The sequence below is a fragment of the Takifugu rubripes genome, chromosome 7 (assembly GCF_901000725.2).
Source record: "Takifugu rubripes chromosome 7, fTakRub1.2, whole genome shotgun sequence".
NCBI classification, from domain to species: domain Eukaryota; kingdom Metazoa; phylum Chordata; class Actinopteri; order Tetraodontiformes; family Tetraodontidae; genus Takifugu; species Takifugu rubripes.
The window spans coordinates 5704719-5720563 of NC_042291.1; the positions used below are offsets into that span (position 1 = coordinate 5704719).

Below are 15845 nucleotides of genomic sequence, written 5' to 3' on the forward strand. Positions count from 1 at the left end.
TGAATACAGCAGGAGAACCAAGAGCTGCTGCTGAAGCTCGCTGAGGTTGACCAACGCGTTTGTAGCCCCGCCCACATCCCCGCCCTCCCAGGTCAGGGCTCACACACGTGTCGACGTGCGTGAGACAGGAAAGGTCCCGCTCGCTTGTGTGAGCAGATCATCCCGGAGAAGACTCACGCCACACAAACACACACCTGGATGAAGAAAGCGGCTCCACGTGATTTCAGCTTCATCATCATCATCATCATTTTCCAGTAGGTTTGGGTTAATTCCCCACAGCGATCACATCAGTCATTGGGGGGGGTCACGTGCTCTTGATTTGACAGTCCAGGCTGGAGTAGTATTAAGGGGGGGGGGGGGGGGGGGGGGGCAGCGCTCATCAACACATGGATTAAGGTCTAATCCCACTTGTTCTAACTGAGAGGCTCGAGCTCACGTCTCAGTGTTCTTTGGCTACTCTAGTAGAGCTTTAAATATCTGTTGGGAGGGAACTGAAGGTGTCGTTTCCGTTTGGACAGATGGACGGATGAAGGATGGATGATGGACGGATGATGGACGGATGATGAGGGAGGATGAGGGACTTCACCGCTGGTTGTTAGAGCAGACTGGAGGTCATGCGTTGACCTACATCTCTGCACACGTTTCAACCGTTCCGACTTTAATTAACCATAGAAATAAGAGCAGCTTCCGGCCTCTGGGCTGAATTTATAAGCCTCACATAAGGAATCAAGATGTTGTGCTCCTATTTTTGAAGGATAACGGTTAAAACAGGCTGCTTCATGGGTGAGAGGCAGAACAGAACCGGAACTCTGTGCCCACCAGCGGGCGTCTGGACAGGCCAATGGGCAGATTCCTGAGGCATGCTGGGTAAAACCTGGCTCCTTTTGTAACGATATTTCACGCCGACATAATGACGATCACAAAGGTGCAGGTCATCTTAGGAGGGTTACCGTGCACACGCATGCGTGCACACATCTGCCATCACGCGTGAGCTTCACGCTCCACAACTGCACGTCTCTCTGCTCTCATTCTGCTTTTAAACGTCAAATCTTAATTGTTGCTCACGTGCAGAATCTCAGTGAGTTCAGTAACAAAGATGCAGAATTTAATTTAATCGGCCCCGTCGACTATTTTTAGGTGAATATTTCATTTCATAGCTTTAATTTACATGAAATCACAGCGGTGTGGGAGAGTTTAATATCAGGATCTCAGACAAACACTTTTAAGTATGATAAAGGGGGTATGGACAAACAGAGAGCGTGCACGTTTTAGACGTCGACATTTGGCTGGCAGGATTATGGAGGAATAAACGTTGCTCTGCAAGCATGTTTATGAAAAATTAAACAGTCTTAAAAGTAGGGCAGAGGTTCAAAAGCAGCCAGGATCCCATTCTGTCTTCCTCTTTCTCTCAGTGTTTCTCCCAAAAGACACAAGAGTGTAACTTCACACAATCTGAGACACCAGTTTCCTTAATGGCTCCACCACCGAAAGGGTCTAATTAAATTGTTTACGCCATATTAATTCATTAACTGTGACTGCAGCAAATATTTTGAGGACAGTAAAAGTATCATTTTCAGAAGATTTATGTTACAATTAAGGTGTATCGAATGTTTCGCCCCCCGGTGGTCAGATGTTATATTACTCCTCTCCAGGAATAAAATTGATAAATAATCTCAAATGGTTGATGGTTTCATTTATTTAGTCAATAGCAATTATGATGTCAGCTTCCTGGTTTAATTCATGTCAGAGGGTGGATCACCTTGACTGGCTGGTGTGTGTGTGTGTGCTATATTGGTGATATTCCGGCTTCATCCTTGATAGAGAGATTAGTAAATGTTCGCATCAGCACCCTGCCCCACCCAACACAGCCCCTCCATCAGAGATTACGCTCACCCTCTCAATAACATCCTCATGCTCAATCTGCTGGAGGGGAAATCCCAGCATGTGGCAGCTTACAGGACGAGGACAAGATGGAGAAATACATCAAATAATCCAGTGGAAATAAAAAGAACAGACTCGATCTGACAGGAAAGAAGTTGGATTAACAAGAGAAGACTTGTGCTGCTGAGACATCCCAGAATTAATGGGTACCTGGCCAATCCAGATTATTAGGTTTAATTCATAGAAAGTTTCCGTTTTATGGCTCCACCAAGGGCCAGTCAGTGATGTCACAGCACCAGTTTAGGCTCCTCTGACCACTACACATTCTGGTTTTGCTGATCCCAACACAAAGGCAAGACAGGAAGTTGTGCCAGGGGAAAAAAAACAGGAATTTCACATCTCTAATCCTTCAATAGTGGCATTATTCTGGATTTATAGAACAGTAATAAAGGAACTCTTTTAAGGATTTATACACAAATTCCGACTTCAAACTTCAGTCGCTGACCTTTGCCTTCCGAAAGGTCCAAAAAGCCTGACTGACAACGGTCGAATAAAAGGAAGACGTGAACATGAAACTCATACAAAATGGTTTATTTGACAGCGTCTAGGTCCAAATACCAACAGACCTCATACAAAAATCAAAGAAAAACAAATGCTACAAACTTCCAAAACAGAACGTCCATCTACACTTAAAAATACATTAACACTTAAGTAGCAATTAAAGATAATATATATGTTTTTAGGGTGGGGCTTGATGACAGGCCGGAGGGAGAGGAGGGCAACAGTCGGTGATGCAGCAGTCGAGGTGGGCGTGGCCAAAAGAAGGCGAAAGACGGGACGTGAAAACTAGAGGTAGTGCGAGGAGGCGGGGCAGCGCAGAGGTAGCAGACAGTGAGGAAGAGTTCTAGCAGAGGTAGCTAGCAGGTGGAGGAGGAGGAGGAGGAGAAGGAGGTAGCAGAGGTACCAACAGTGCAAGCAGAGAGGGGGAGGAGCCACATTAAGCTAGTTTAAAACCGGCGCGTCCTTGAGAGTTTCTAGCTTTTACACAACTAAGAACATGAAACCACTGTTTCAATCTGGATATTCCTGCTGTCACGGCGATGGTAGGAAGGGTGTTTGACAAGAGACGGTGATGAAGGCAGGTCAATGTCAAAAACGGGTTGACCGCGAGGGTATTGCTTTGATCTCCTGTGGCGGAATAGCATCAAAGGATAAGAAAAGGGGGCGGGGCCTGAAAAGGTCTAAGCGTGAAACGGAGGTTGGATCGCTACAGCACCAGCGCCTAAATGACACCTACAAGCCTGATTCACCACGTCTGCCCGTGGAGCCTCCAGTGTGAAGCTCAGCTCAGCCCACAGGTTCTTTATTCAGATCTCCAGAGAATTCTGAGACTTCTGGATCAATAGTGAATTGTTTTAGTCATTTTTGAACAGCTGAGTTTCACTCTGCTCCAAGAAGTAGTCCAACGAGAAACAGAAACACTAAATCTGACGCCGCTGAATTTTGTCACATTACAGGGGAAGCGGTGAAATTATAATTAGTCAGATTCTGGATGATAGAATTTAAAAAAAAATAAAGGAAAATGCAACAAGACTTCAGATTCTGACCAATAGAAGTCAGACGACTGCTGAGTGGAGACTGGTCTCAGGCGCCAGGAGGAGTCACTTCCTGCCAGAGAAGCTGCATTTAAACATCGTTGAGCCCATTAATGCAGCTACGGTGATTAATGCAAGTCTCAAATATTTTAAAAAAACACACGCGTGCACTCACTACAGTGTATGTTTAAAAAGGAGCGAGAGGTAGATACTGGAGAGCGATGCCAGGTGAGTCCCCTCTGTGAGCGCGTTTGTGTGTCAGGACAGAAACTTGAACAGCTTAAGACAATTTGAACTTGGAGTCTCGGTTCCATAATCCCAACGATTTGCACCAAAACACACTGGAAGGACGACATCAGGTTACAGGCTGGCGTGCACAAGACCTCCACACCAGAGATCCCATTGTTCAAGCTTGTGCTAACTGTACCGCCTCCGTTAGCCTCCCCCCCATAGGTCTCGTTAGCGCCCCCCAGTGTTTAATTAAATATCGTTCAATCATTGGTCGTTTCTACAAAAACCAGTGGTCGTCGTCTCAGTGTGTTTCGAGGCAAGAGGAGTTGGATGTTGGTGTCAAAGGCCCTTACAGGAAAGACAAGGTGGTGGTGGGGGGGTTAAGTTACAGCAGTGTCTTTAAAACAGGTTTGGAGAAGAAAGAAGAAAAGAGGGCGAGACATGGACTCCTCATCTCACTTCCCATGAAGAAGTCATTCTCTCCAGCCTCACGGGCCCAACAGAGCAGAGAACAGTGTTTATTACTAGAGGACCCTCGCCGCTGTGCCCTGAGAGGAGGTGTGTGTGTTCAGGCTTTAGTTGTCGGGCACTCGAGCACTCGGGGGCGCCGGAGGACCTACGGGAGGAGCCACAGGCGGGACAGCTTCAGCCTGCGCAGGTGGGGGGCCCGGGTCTGAAAGACAAGATGATACAATCAATCGAACCACAGAACCAATCTGAGATCAATCACAAACTAAATCATGGCAGGGTGAGTTGTGGACGTACACATGCCATTGGGAGCTCCAGGGTGGCGTGGGGGCATCATGGGAGGAATGCCCCCGGGGGGAGGGCCAGCAGTGGGGGGGCCAGGCATCATCCGTCCAGGCATCGGCTGACCTGGTCCCATCGGTCCTGAAGGGAGACGAGACGAGATGAAGACGGTACCAACGAGAGAACACAGAACATTAGCATAAAGCAGTATCTAGAAGGACCTCACCCGTCTGTCCTGGGTGATGGGGGGCCATGGGGTGGTGGCCCATAGGAGGGTAGCCAGGGTGCATGGCACCACCATGTGGGGGCCCGCCATGGTGAGGCACCGGCGCTCCGTGATGAGGCTGGGGTCCTCCTGGATGCATCCCTGGTGGAGGATGAGCAGAGAGGGGCCCAGATCCAGGAGCCTGGCCCTGCCCTTGAGCCTGGGCGGCGGCGGTGGCGGCGGCGGCAGCAGCGGCGGCGGCAGCAGCCTGCTGCTCCATCTGCTGCCTGGCCTTCATCTCAGCATATCTGAGCTGCTCCATGTGGAAGGCCTGACGCTCCGTCAGCAGCTGCTGTCGCTGAAGCTCCAACTGCAGGATCCAGAAAACGATCGGATGACGGATTTATTCCGATAATCGAGGCTGCGCGAGGAGCCGACCGGGTTTGTTCTACGCTTTCATTTATAGAGGATAAACATTGGGTCTGCGGAGGAGCGTGCAGAAGCTCTTCGGCTCTCTGCTGACAGGGCGAGTGTGAGCTCGCTCTCCTGTGTGGATCTTTGTCTCTTCAGGCTGCAAAGTTTATGTAAGTCGCTCGTTTTCATGCACTATTTACAGCTGTGAAACTGGGCGACGCTCCTGAAGCCTGACAAACACAATTGTACACTTCACTACAGTCACACACTGATCACACACACACACACACACACACACACTGAGGGAAGAAGAACGTTGGGCTGCCGAACAACAAACACTCTGTGGAAGAGTTGGACCCAATGAGAAGCAGCTTGTTCTCTGACCGAAATCAGGAGGTGAACCGTGATATATTAATTACATAAAACTTCAATCTACAGAACAACAGAGAAGATACTGAGTGTTACTCTGGGAAGTTTTTTTTTTTTTAAATATTTAGTTATGCTGGGTGTTCAGCTCTGATAATTAAATCCCGCTGAATCATTAACAGTGCCGGCCAACTCACAGCCTCTTTCTCTCGGTCCATGATGGTCTCCAGCTCTTCAAAGTGTCTCAGCTTGATCTCCAGCTTCTTCATCTGGGTCTCCACCAGCAGAGCCACCAGAGACTTGATTTTCCTCTCCTCCACAGCTGCCAAGTGCTGAGACAAGAAGGAAGGTGGATGAGCCAATCAGCTGTCAGCTCCAGTCTGCCTTGATGCGTTTAACCTCGGTGGTCATGTGATGGAGACAATATTAAAGGAAGCAGAAGGGCAGCCTCACCTTGGCCTTGGTGGCAGCAGAGGCCAGAGCAGCGGCGGCCGCCGTGGCGATGTTCCCCTCATCGATGTCGTGTTCCACTTTCTTCCTCTTCTCTTTGCCCTCTTCTGTCAGTGCCTTTTCCTCCTTGTCCTGCTCTGAGGACGTCTCCATGGCTTCCTCTTTGTCTTTGTCTGAACCACATGTCATTTTCCTTTAAACTCTGCATCTCAACTATAATCAGAGGAGCTAATTTCGTGCACATGTCTGGGTAAACTGTGGGGTAAAGAGTTCAGCCGCGTGGATGACTCAATGGCTGCACCTTTAATTAAATCCTGACCCTGATCATTACCTGATGGAGACGTCTTGGCTTCCCCTGCGTCCTCCTCCTCCTCCTCACGCTCTGAAGAGTCGGCTCCCTCCTTCTTCACCTTCTCTGTCGCCTCCTCGCTGCTTTTCTCTGCAGACTCGCTCGGCTTCTCGGCCTCGTCCTTTGCCTCCGCCTGGGGGGGGGGGAGCAGGAGTTTATCATCCAGAAAAGAAGGAGTTTATCATCCAGCCTTCATTTCAAGGGGGTCACACAAACATTAAACTCAATGATAATTGATCTTGATGGGCTGTGTTTAACACTGATTAATGGAGGCTAAGAGGAACCCATCAACCAATTAGCTGCTGAGTGGGAGAGCGTCAATGTCCCCACATTTAGCCTGTGGGTGTTTCCATTCTGTGAGGTCTAATGTGGACCAGGGCCAATAAACACCACGGGGGTCAAACCAAAATTACCCCAAATAAAGAAACTACAGATCCGGATGATTCGGACGGGTGGTAGATATCTACTCTGTCACTACCTGAGCAGAAAGGAGGATGGATGAAATGTAAACACATGTCACTGCTGATGGTCTCACCTTATCGGCCTGCTGAGAATCTGAGTCCGTGTCCATCTTCTCAGGCTCGGGCCCCTCTGCCGGACAGAAAACAACCGTTTTATGAGGGATTTACAAGGTGGGACTGATGCCACCAGCCACATTTTTACTGACAGCAGTTCAAAAATCAAGTGAGAGACAACAAGAATGTTGTCAAAGAATATGAAGCATTTTAATAACCCCCAGAACGTAAGGTGGGGCAACATCGCACCATTATTGTGGCGCTGGGGTTGCTAACTGCTACATTACACCAGTCAGCAGTGTGTCCAAGTGAAGTAAGAATTCTAAATCTTCTAATAACTCCCAGTTAAACCCCTATTAGATGAGGAATGAACCATCAGTGACGCCACGTTCTCAAAGAATTAACTTATAAATCCAACAAATACAAAATCCAGTGCAGGAAATTCAATTCAAATGCAGACGAAATGAACAGTGCTTCTGAGAAGCTCGTGAGCATTCAAACACAGGCGTGGCTGAGCGAGTGTTGAGCCATGTCAGCAGTGCACGTGAGTGCGTGTTAGTGTGTGCAGTGTGTATCGAATGGCTACAGTGGTTATTTTTGTCTGTTTGACAGCAAAAGTGAAATTGAAGGAATTTTTTAGGAGCAAACTGGAGAGAAACACACAAATGAGTGTGATGACCTAGATTCTTCCTTCCCTGCCTCCCACTCGCTCACCCCATCTGCCACTGTTGTTTTAATCCACCAGCAGTGCACGCACACACACGCACAAAGCACTAACCGCCATTTTTAACTCAAAGAAATGTGTATGAGATGAGGTGATGCTGTCGTCACTGATAAACACAGTCCCCCTCCCCTATCGAGAGGTCTTACTGCTGCCGTCTGCCGCCCTCTGGCGGACATAGTTGTCACAACATACTAAAATAATCAATTTTATCATCACTGCATCAACTATATACAAATACGTTTAAAGAGAAATGGAAAGGAAAACATTAAATCAACAATTAAAAACGATTGGTCAAGAGGATAGTTTGTTTTAAACCCACCGGTCTTTTCAGGCTCCTCAGGCGCCGTCCCAGCGATGCCGCTGCTCTCCAGGCCAAAGGTGGGGTCAACCTTCCCTGTGCTGCGCGCTGCCTCTTGCACCTTCTTCACGTGAGCCTCCACCAGCTCAGTGGGAACCTCCTCACGCACGCGGGAAAACTCCTCTGCAGACAGAATCCATAAATTATTTAAAAAGGAAAAAAATGAAATAATTCATCACTTCGTCTCATTTATAGGACAGCTTTAGAGCCTGTGATGTCAGAGTCTCAGTGCTCCTGGACATTCTCACCTAAAGCTGCCTTGGCTGCAGCAGACGCCACTCTGGGGTCGACCACGGAGGCCAGGAAGGCCACGGTGCTCATGACGGGGTTTCCAGACTGGCTGAAGGGGATTGGCTGGTAGGCCAGGGGGCCCAGGCAAGCCTCGGTGCTTTCCAGGTAGGGATCCTCAATGGGCAGCCGCAGGAAGTGCAGGATACACTCGTCCTGGGTGCGAGATCCGATGTGTTCGGACACTTTGTTCCAGTCATCCTTGAACATCTCCAGGGCCTGAAGAGAAGAACAGTGTTGTTATTGTGACAATCACGAGTGTGAGCTGCATCCTCCCTGTCTCAAAATGATGAGCTGGATGAAGTTTCACCTCTAACAGGAGGAGGGTCTCCTGCTCAGTCCACTCCCTGGTGGAGCTGCCAGTCTTAGCCTGAAGCCAAACACAACCACGTATTTAGCACCTGATGTCATTTCTGTTCACATTCCACATGTCCTGAATGGTGCACAGACCTTGGGAATCTTCTTGTAGAAATCACTCCGAAGGCTGAAGTTCTGCAGGTCGATGATTTTATCTTTGCTCTTGTCTGCAAAGTTCGGCATTTGCTGCGGAGGAGGAATCTAAACGGAGAGGAGGAGAGCACGTCAACACACCTCCCTCAGCCTCTACATTCTTCAAACCGGACCGTCGGTCTTACTGGTGGGGGTCGGTGGTTCAGGGGGATGAGGCCCGATGGTGTGTCGGCCAGCACAGTGAAGTGGGGGGTGGGTGGAGGGCCCATGGGTAACGGGCGACTGTCTGCATCGACCTGGTAGTTCACCAGGCCCCACTGCTCCAAGAAGGCATGAACCCTGCACCAGAGTGTTATTTATCACATGTGCATCATCACAAATGTCACATTTTTCTGACTTGACTGAAAAGAGAAACAGCGGAGGGGAGTAACCGGGGGACTCACCTCATGATGGCGCACACGTCCCCCGCCAGGTTCCTGCGACAGGATGTGGAGGTGAGGTACTCCTGCGGGTTTAGCCGGTACGTGTCGATCATGAAGTTCCGGTAGGCCAAGTATCTGAAGGAGGTCCAGAAGGACAGAGGTCAGGCTGACAGGAACTACACAAACCCAAGGTGCTTTCACCTGTGCAGCATCTTACATCTCTGGAGTTTTGGACTTGTTTTTGCCATTGAAGAACTCCGGCAAAGCTCTTCTCTCAATCTCATGGATGCTGAGGAGAACCAAGAGATCATAATCAGTTCAGATGGTGCTAACAATTCAGGCTTTTTTCTTTCATATACATGACCGTGATTTAGCTCCTCCTCACCAGTTGTAGTCAAACCAAGCACTGTAGCTGGGAATGATGATGTGGTGGGTCTGCTCACACACGTTGTCCTCGCTGGCGTCCATCAGTCGATTGACTTCGGCTTTGCTCTGTTCTTCGTCATCCTGCAGGTAAGAACGGAGAGGACAGAGTCAGCAGGAGGGAGGCGGGCTCTGTTTAACGGCATCACGTGGCACCGAGACGAGACCGCTCACCTTTCCAGACAGCACGGAGTCGTCCTCCATATCATCTGAAACATAGCAGACACATTGTTTTAGACCCAAATGAATCCAACCGTATGACCGTTGAGAGAGAGACTCAGATCAGGGACACACACCCAGGTCAGGCACATTCCCTCCTTTCATTGGCGTGTTCTCGCTGTCTTTCTTTGAATTTGCTAGAATAAAACGAGAAAAAGATGTAAAAACTACGCGTTCATTTCATTGGGCCCCGAGCACGCCGGCGCTGAAGAGGACACTGAAATAGGACTCGTGAGCGTGGTGGGGGAAAGTGGGACATCCCTGATGGGAACTGGTCTAAATGACGGGAATGTTCCGGGAAAAAAGCGTCTTTCAGTTGTGTTTTTGCTGCCTTCATGACCCGGTTCAGACACAAATCCAGAAAAATGCCGTCAGGTTACAATTTGGAAACAAGGGGTTCCCTTCAAATCAGAATATTATTAGATAGCCCAGCAGAAGAACTAAAAGCTGGAAGATTCTGAGATACACCAAGAGAAAACTCACTCAAACACACATGGAGGAGGGGGTTTCTGTGCTTTTATTGATTACTGTATTTTCACGACTATAAGGCGCAGCTAAAACACTGAGATTTCTCAAAAATCGCCGGTGCGCCTTATAATATGGTGCGCCTTGTGCGTGGACTGAGTTCCAAAATCTGCTGTGCGCCTTTGGTGGGTGCACTACGGTAAACGCTCCGCCAATCGATTAGCGGCACACCTACGAGGAGAGGGCGGCCATCTTCCCTAACCCTAACCAGGAGAGGGTGTCCATCTTCCCTAACCCTAACCAGGAGAGGGTGTCCATCTTCCCTAACCCTAACCAGGAGAGGGTGTCCATCTTCCCTAACCCTAACCAGGAGAGGGTGTCCATCTTCCCTAACCCTAACCAGGAGAGGGTGTCCATCTTCCCTAACCCTAACCAGGAGAGGGTGTCCATCTTCCCTAACCCTAACCCTAACCAGGAGAGGGTGTCCATCTTCCCTAACCCTAACCAGGAGAGGGTGTCCATCTTCCCTAACCCTAACCAGGAGAGGGTGTCCATCTTCCCTAACCCTAACCCTAACCAGGAGAGGGTGTCCATCTTCCCTAACCCTAACCCTAACCAGGAGAGGGCGGCCATCTTCCCTAACCCTAACCCTAACCAGGAGAGGGTGTCCATCTTCCCTAACCCTAACCAGGAGAGGGTGTCCATCTTCCCTAACCCTAACCAGGAGAGGGTGTCCATCTTCCCTAACCCTAACCCTAACCAGGAGAGGGTGTCCATCTTCCCTAACCCTAACCAGGAGAGGGTGTCCATCTTCCCTAACCCTAACCCTAACCAGGAGAGGGTGTCCATCTTCCCTAACCCTAACCAGGAGAGGGCGGCCATTTTCCCTAACCCTAACCAGGAGAGGGTGTCCATCTTCCCTAACCCTAACCCTAACCAGGAGAGGGTGTCCATCTTCCCTAACCCTAACCAGGAGAGGGCGGCCATCTTCCGCACCTACTGACAAGATAACCGCGCCCAGCCACATCACCAACATGGATGAGATCCATCCATCGTGGGACCGTTGGATGACGGAAGGCGAACACTCCTTCACAAAGACTATGAGGCAGCGGCGGGCAGGTTATGCCACGATATGCGGGTGGATTGTAGACGCCTGGGCTATGATACCGTCTTCATGTATTGTAAGAACTTTCACAAAATCAACACTGAAGCGGAACCGGTCGGTGAGTCCGATTCAGATGATGAAGAAGAGGAATTCGGGATGTTGGACATTGAAATAGTGCAGCTGTTTAATTCAGATACAGAAGATGAAAACTTTGATGGTTTTGTGGTGGAAGAATGAATATTTTGTTCAATAAATGTGTCAAAACTCACTGTTTTACTTCCGTTGTCATTTTTTACTGTATGTTTCAGCACGCGCCTAATAATACGGTGCACCTTATGGTCGTGAAAATAGGGTATCCTCCACTCAACATCTGACCGCTACACACATTCACTCAAAGTTTGACGACACAAATCCTTCAGACCGTGATTAAAATCTCTTCTGCAGGTTTGCGGTGACCTCACATGTCTAACCCACTACATAATTTTGAACAGGGACTTTTAAACTGGGACCGTTCCGGGTTCCAAATAGTTGATTTTGGTGTTAATATTTTGATTTTACTTACTGTTTTTGGACATGCTGCCCTCCTCCATACTGGCACCAGCCGAGGAGTCGTCCATGTCCTTGCTCACGTCTTCTTCTGTGTCCTCCTCCTCTCCTCTGTGGCCCCGTCTCTTCCAGTGGACTCCGGGGTTCCTGACACCAGAGAGGCATTTTTAAAATTTTGCAACCAGTATTATAAACCAGAAGCATCAGTTCCACCATGTTGGAGTAAATATTAACTAAAAAGGTTGGTGGGAAATTTGCTTCATGGATTCTTCTGTAACAAACCTGCTCTGATGGCTTTAATCATAAAAACCGCTGGCATCTTCTAACTTCATTTAGGAATTACTCCAGTGAGATTTAGCCTCAAATCATTTTTAAAGTATCAACATATATATGTTTTCTATTTCATATCAGAGATGTGCAACTATCCAAGTTAGATCACCAACTAGGGCAACGTCTTTCTATTCTTCGGTCTCGCTACCTTAAAACCCGGTTGCTTTAGCAGTAAAGTTGGACCTTTCACGTCTCCTTACCCCTTCTTTCCTCCCTTCTTGCGGGACTCGGCCGGAGTGCTGGGCGGTGAGGGTGAGCGCCTCCTCTTCTTGCTGGCAGAGTTGGCCTTGCGCTCCTTGCGATCGGGTGTACGGGAAGACTGATCAGACAAAATCCCGTGCAGCACAGGGAGCGAGGGATGGAGGATGAGAATAAGAGCAGCAGAATGAGAGGATGGAACGGATGCACACACAAGGAAGGGAAGCTTTGGGAGAGTGACAGCAGGGAGGGAGGGTGGAAGGGAGGGAGGGAGGGTGTCGTGGTGGTGGAGGGGATGACCAGGGTTCCTGGAATCTGCCTACAGGTTCATTCATTTAACCCCTATGTATCCAGGTGAGCCGATGAAGAACAGATTCTCATTTGCAATAGCACAATTAAGCTGTGTGCCCTAAATTCAGCACAAATGGAAACCTAAATGGGACCAGCACAGAAAGTGGAAGCCTGACTGGTATCTTAAGAAAATAAAGGTCTCAGACAGAGCGAGCTGCTGAAAGATGATGCTTATATGTACGTCTGCAGGAGGTCTGTGGCTACACAAAAGTCCCTGCAATGAAAAGACCTGGACAGGAACCCTGAGACACATCAGAAGGAGACAGAGTGAGGAAAGGTTTGGAAAGGATGCGCGACAGACAGACCGAGGTAGAGGAGGAAGGCAGCAAAGGTGGTTTGTGCACAGACTCACGCTCACTTTATCAATATGTTCAGAGGCTCTTCCCATTTAGTTCTTAAGGTCATTCCAGACATGAACAATAAAATCTGATGAACGGCAAAACTCTTGGCTGAAAATAAATTCTACCTCCTCCTCCTTGGGGAAGATTCTCAGGCGGAAGCTGATGGGCTTCTTATTGTCGTCCACCTCATAGTCTTCCTCATTCATCCACTCATTAAAGGCATCGGTGTCTAAAACCCACTTGGCGTGAACCTGAGGACAGATGGATGCTCAGTTAGGCCGTGCTCCTCACCGTCACCTGCCTTTTTTACGAGGTGATGAAGATCTGATTAAAAACACAAGAGGGCATTTTTTGGGCTTGAGCCGGGTGTGAACTCACCTTCCAGGGTCTGTCGGCACTGGGAGGCTCTTCCACGTCACCGTCCACCTCCCCAGCTGATAGCCAGGTGTCGTAGCTAACAAGAAATACAGACGCATTCTTTAACATTCGGGGTTTTGTTATAAAGTTAAGTATGTTGCTACTAATACTGTTAAATCATTCACAACTTCTCTGGCTGTGTAAATGTTGCTATCCAACTGTACAGAATAACTGGTGATGTTATCTGCCCTCTCCTCACCTGTCTGGAAAGAAGCCCCAGTGCACCAAAACCTGCTTGTCCTTCCTCATGACAGGACGAAGCCACTCCTCTGTAACCACAAGTTCAGTTTAGCTCCCAGTTACTTGCAATTATCTCTCTTGATAATCATTTCAAGAGCTGTGCACATTCTACCAGCATCAAACATTTTCCCACCACAAAAACAACTACGGCACAAGTGTATGATCACTATTTTGATCACCATGAAAAGTCATTTTTAGAGACTTTGCTCTACCTTCTTCTTGTTGTTGCAAAGAGGGGAAAATGTGGTGGGTGGCCTTGGACTTGTCATCAGTGATAGAGCCCTGAGGAGAGAGGGTGGAGGAGGCCGTGAATCTAAAATCCTCATATTTACGTGCCTGAAAAACCATTTGACCGGCTGGTTCCGGGCTCACCTGGTGTCTCTTAATGATGTCCTTGAGCTTACTAGCTTGTTTCTGCTCGATGTCCGGTGACAAGAAGACGGTCGGTCGGGTCAAACAGTTATTCTGGAACAGAAGAGAGACACAAGTGGGAATAAATTCATCTTAAAAAGACAGAAAATCCCACTTATTTAAAGGATAATTTCTCCAAAAACTATGTAAAATAATTCAAACAATCAGATAAATTTAATGCGCTGGTACCTGGACCAAGTTCTTCTCCACGTTCAGGAACATCTCCACGTTCCTGTCCATCCGCGAAGGATTCTGCAAGTCAAATCTACGCCTGAGAGCGTTGGACACAGAAAAAGTGGTTTAAGTTTTGAAAAGCTTTGAGGGTCAACATCAGAAGTGAACGTGGAACATCAACTCACCATCCCTGCTCGCTCTTGAACTTGTAGACAGACCCCAGGATGTGACAGAGAGCCCCTCCTGCCTTGAAATCAAGGAAGCATTTGGCCTGAAAATGGCAGAGCAGCATTTAGGATTCAGCAACCTCAACCTATTTTTGATTAGAAGAACAAAGTGGGTTCCTCACAGGCAGCTTGGTGAGAGCAGGATTGTTGACCCTGCGTCCAAATGCGTCCTCCTGGAACTGCAGGAGCTGGACAACCAGACCTGCCAGGGATTTACTGGAAGGGGAGTCATTCTGGACGTACTGAGCAGGAGAAATAAAGAATGCCACTGAATAAGCATGTATCAGAAAAAAGCAAAACATTGGATGGGAATTCTAAAATCAAATGTGGCCGACACACACAGATAATTAGGATGTTTATCAAATCTTGCGGATGAGTTTTCCCCCCCATTTCTTTTAAGTTATGTCCACTACTGGACCATCCAGCTTATCCTTCAGTAGTTAAGATAGACAAGAAAATAGAATCTGTAATCCTACATCAGCTGCTTCACCGAAGCTGCGTTATTACACATTAATAACTACAGTGTAAAGTGTGTCTGGATGTGCAGGAAGTAGCGTGACAGTTATTCTTTGTTTGGATAGGAGAATCCACCGCACTAAAACTAAAAACACAGTGCACAACGATGATGAAGATGATACTGACTTTCACACAAACTTTGGCGAGCGTGCACATTAATAAACACTGTGGAATTGTTTGCTAGGTGGCATCTCGTGACTAATATTTGGTTATTTGCATGGGCCCCAAAACGTGCTATCAAGCTAAAGTAAACTCCGTAAAGTTGTTTAATTTTGCAAAGGAATCTGTACAGATAAGATTGATACAGTAATGCTACATCAAGGCGACATTTATTTATTATTCTGGAAGCTTTTCCTTGTGGATGCGTTGCGCCAACGACCTGGGTGCAAAGTTAGCCGGCTAACAGCGAGCTAACGGCTACACAGCGTTTGCGTTAAACGCACCGCTTCTCTGCTTTGGAGCACTTTAACACGACTAACTCCCGCCGTTGAAGTACAGGATTCTATAGCAGCAATAAACCTTAGCTGCGATTAGCTTTTTCGCGGCAGCTGGCTAAGATAGCAACGGTCCATTGTGGTAGCGCGACGCGGGCCGTCCTAGAATCAATGGGAGCGCGGCGCAGCTAGCTTACCTTCTTGTAGTGCTTTCCAATCCACAGTCGCACCGTCTCCAGCTGCGCTACCGTCTCAGAACTTTCCCAGAATTTACCGGACGGTCCGCCGTCCTTCTTCCGTCCCACCGCAGTCCCGCTGCCCACCGGGCCGGTGGTCGGGCCGCCGGAGCCCGCCCCGCTCGCCGTGTTCGCCGACGTCGCCATTGTGTGTTTTGTTCGCTGCGTTGTCTTTCTCCTCCGCGGCGTCGCTCACTCTGCAAGTTTTCGAATG

General features: G+C 48.4%; 1 protein-coding gene across 3 annotated transcripts; it reads right to left on the minus strand.

Moving 5' to 3' along the window:
* Nucleotides 1-2451: 2451 nt before the first annotated feature.
* Nucleotides 2452-15845, minus strand: smarcc1a (SWI/SNF related BAF chromatin remodeling complex subunit C1a). 3 transcript variants are annotated; one of them, XM_011605241.2, is made up of 28 exons: nucleotides 15593-15845; nucleotides 14568-14687; nucleotides 14404-14489; nucleotides 14234-14315; nucleotides 14006-14098; nucleotides 13846-13915; nucleotides 13593-13662; nucleotides 13355-13430; nucleotides 13102-13227; nucleotides 12287-12381; nucleotides 11773-11903; nucleotides 9718-9777; nucleotides 9596-9630; nucleotides 9384-9505; nucleotides 9216-9287; nucleotides 9020-9133; nucleotides 8762-8915; nucleotides 8577-8684; nucleotides 8437-8496; nucleotides 8087-8345; nucleotides 7800-7961; nucleotides 6777-6832; nucleotides 6224-6374; nucleotides 5896-6065; nucleotides 5640-5774; nucleotides 4684-5032; nucleotides 4473-4598; nucleotides 2452-4380 (listed from the first exon to the last, which is right to left on the minus strand). In XM_011605241.2, the coding sequence occupies exons 1-28, from the start codon at nucleotides 15776-15778 to the stop codon at nucleotides 4283-4285; spliced, it is 3366 nt and encodes a 1121-aa protein (XP_011603543.2). In that variant the 5' UTR covers nucleotides 15779-15845; the 3' UTR covers nucleotides 2452-4282. The 3 variants fall into 3 exon arrangements, with proteins under 3 accessions (XP_011603543.2, XP_003965875.2, XP_011603544.2); XM_003965826.3 differs by having other exon boundaries at nucleotides 12287-12405; XM_011605242.2 differs by lacking the exon at nucleotides 9718-9777 and having other exon boundaries at nucleotides 12287-12405.

Excerpts from the sequence above, each read along its gene's own strand:
- smarcc1a (XM_003965826.3), bottom strand. The coding sequence starts at position 15,778 with ATGGCGACGTCGGCGAACACGGCGAGCGGGGCGGGCTCCGGCGGCCCG. Across the intron at positions 13,228-13,354 it reads GTGCCGACAGACCCTGGAAG|GTTCACGCCAAGTGGGTTTT; the intron begins GTGAGTTCACAC and ends ATCTGTCCTCAG. Across the intron at positions 4,599-4,683 it reads CCATCACCCAGGACAGACGG|GACCGATGGGACCAGGTCAG; the intron begins GTGAGGTCCTTC and ends GTCTCCCTTCAG.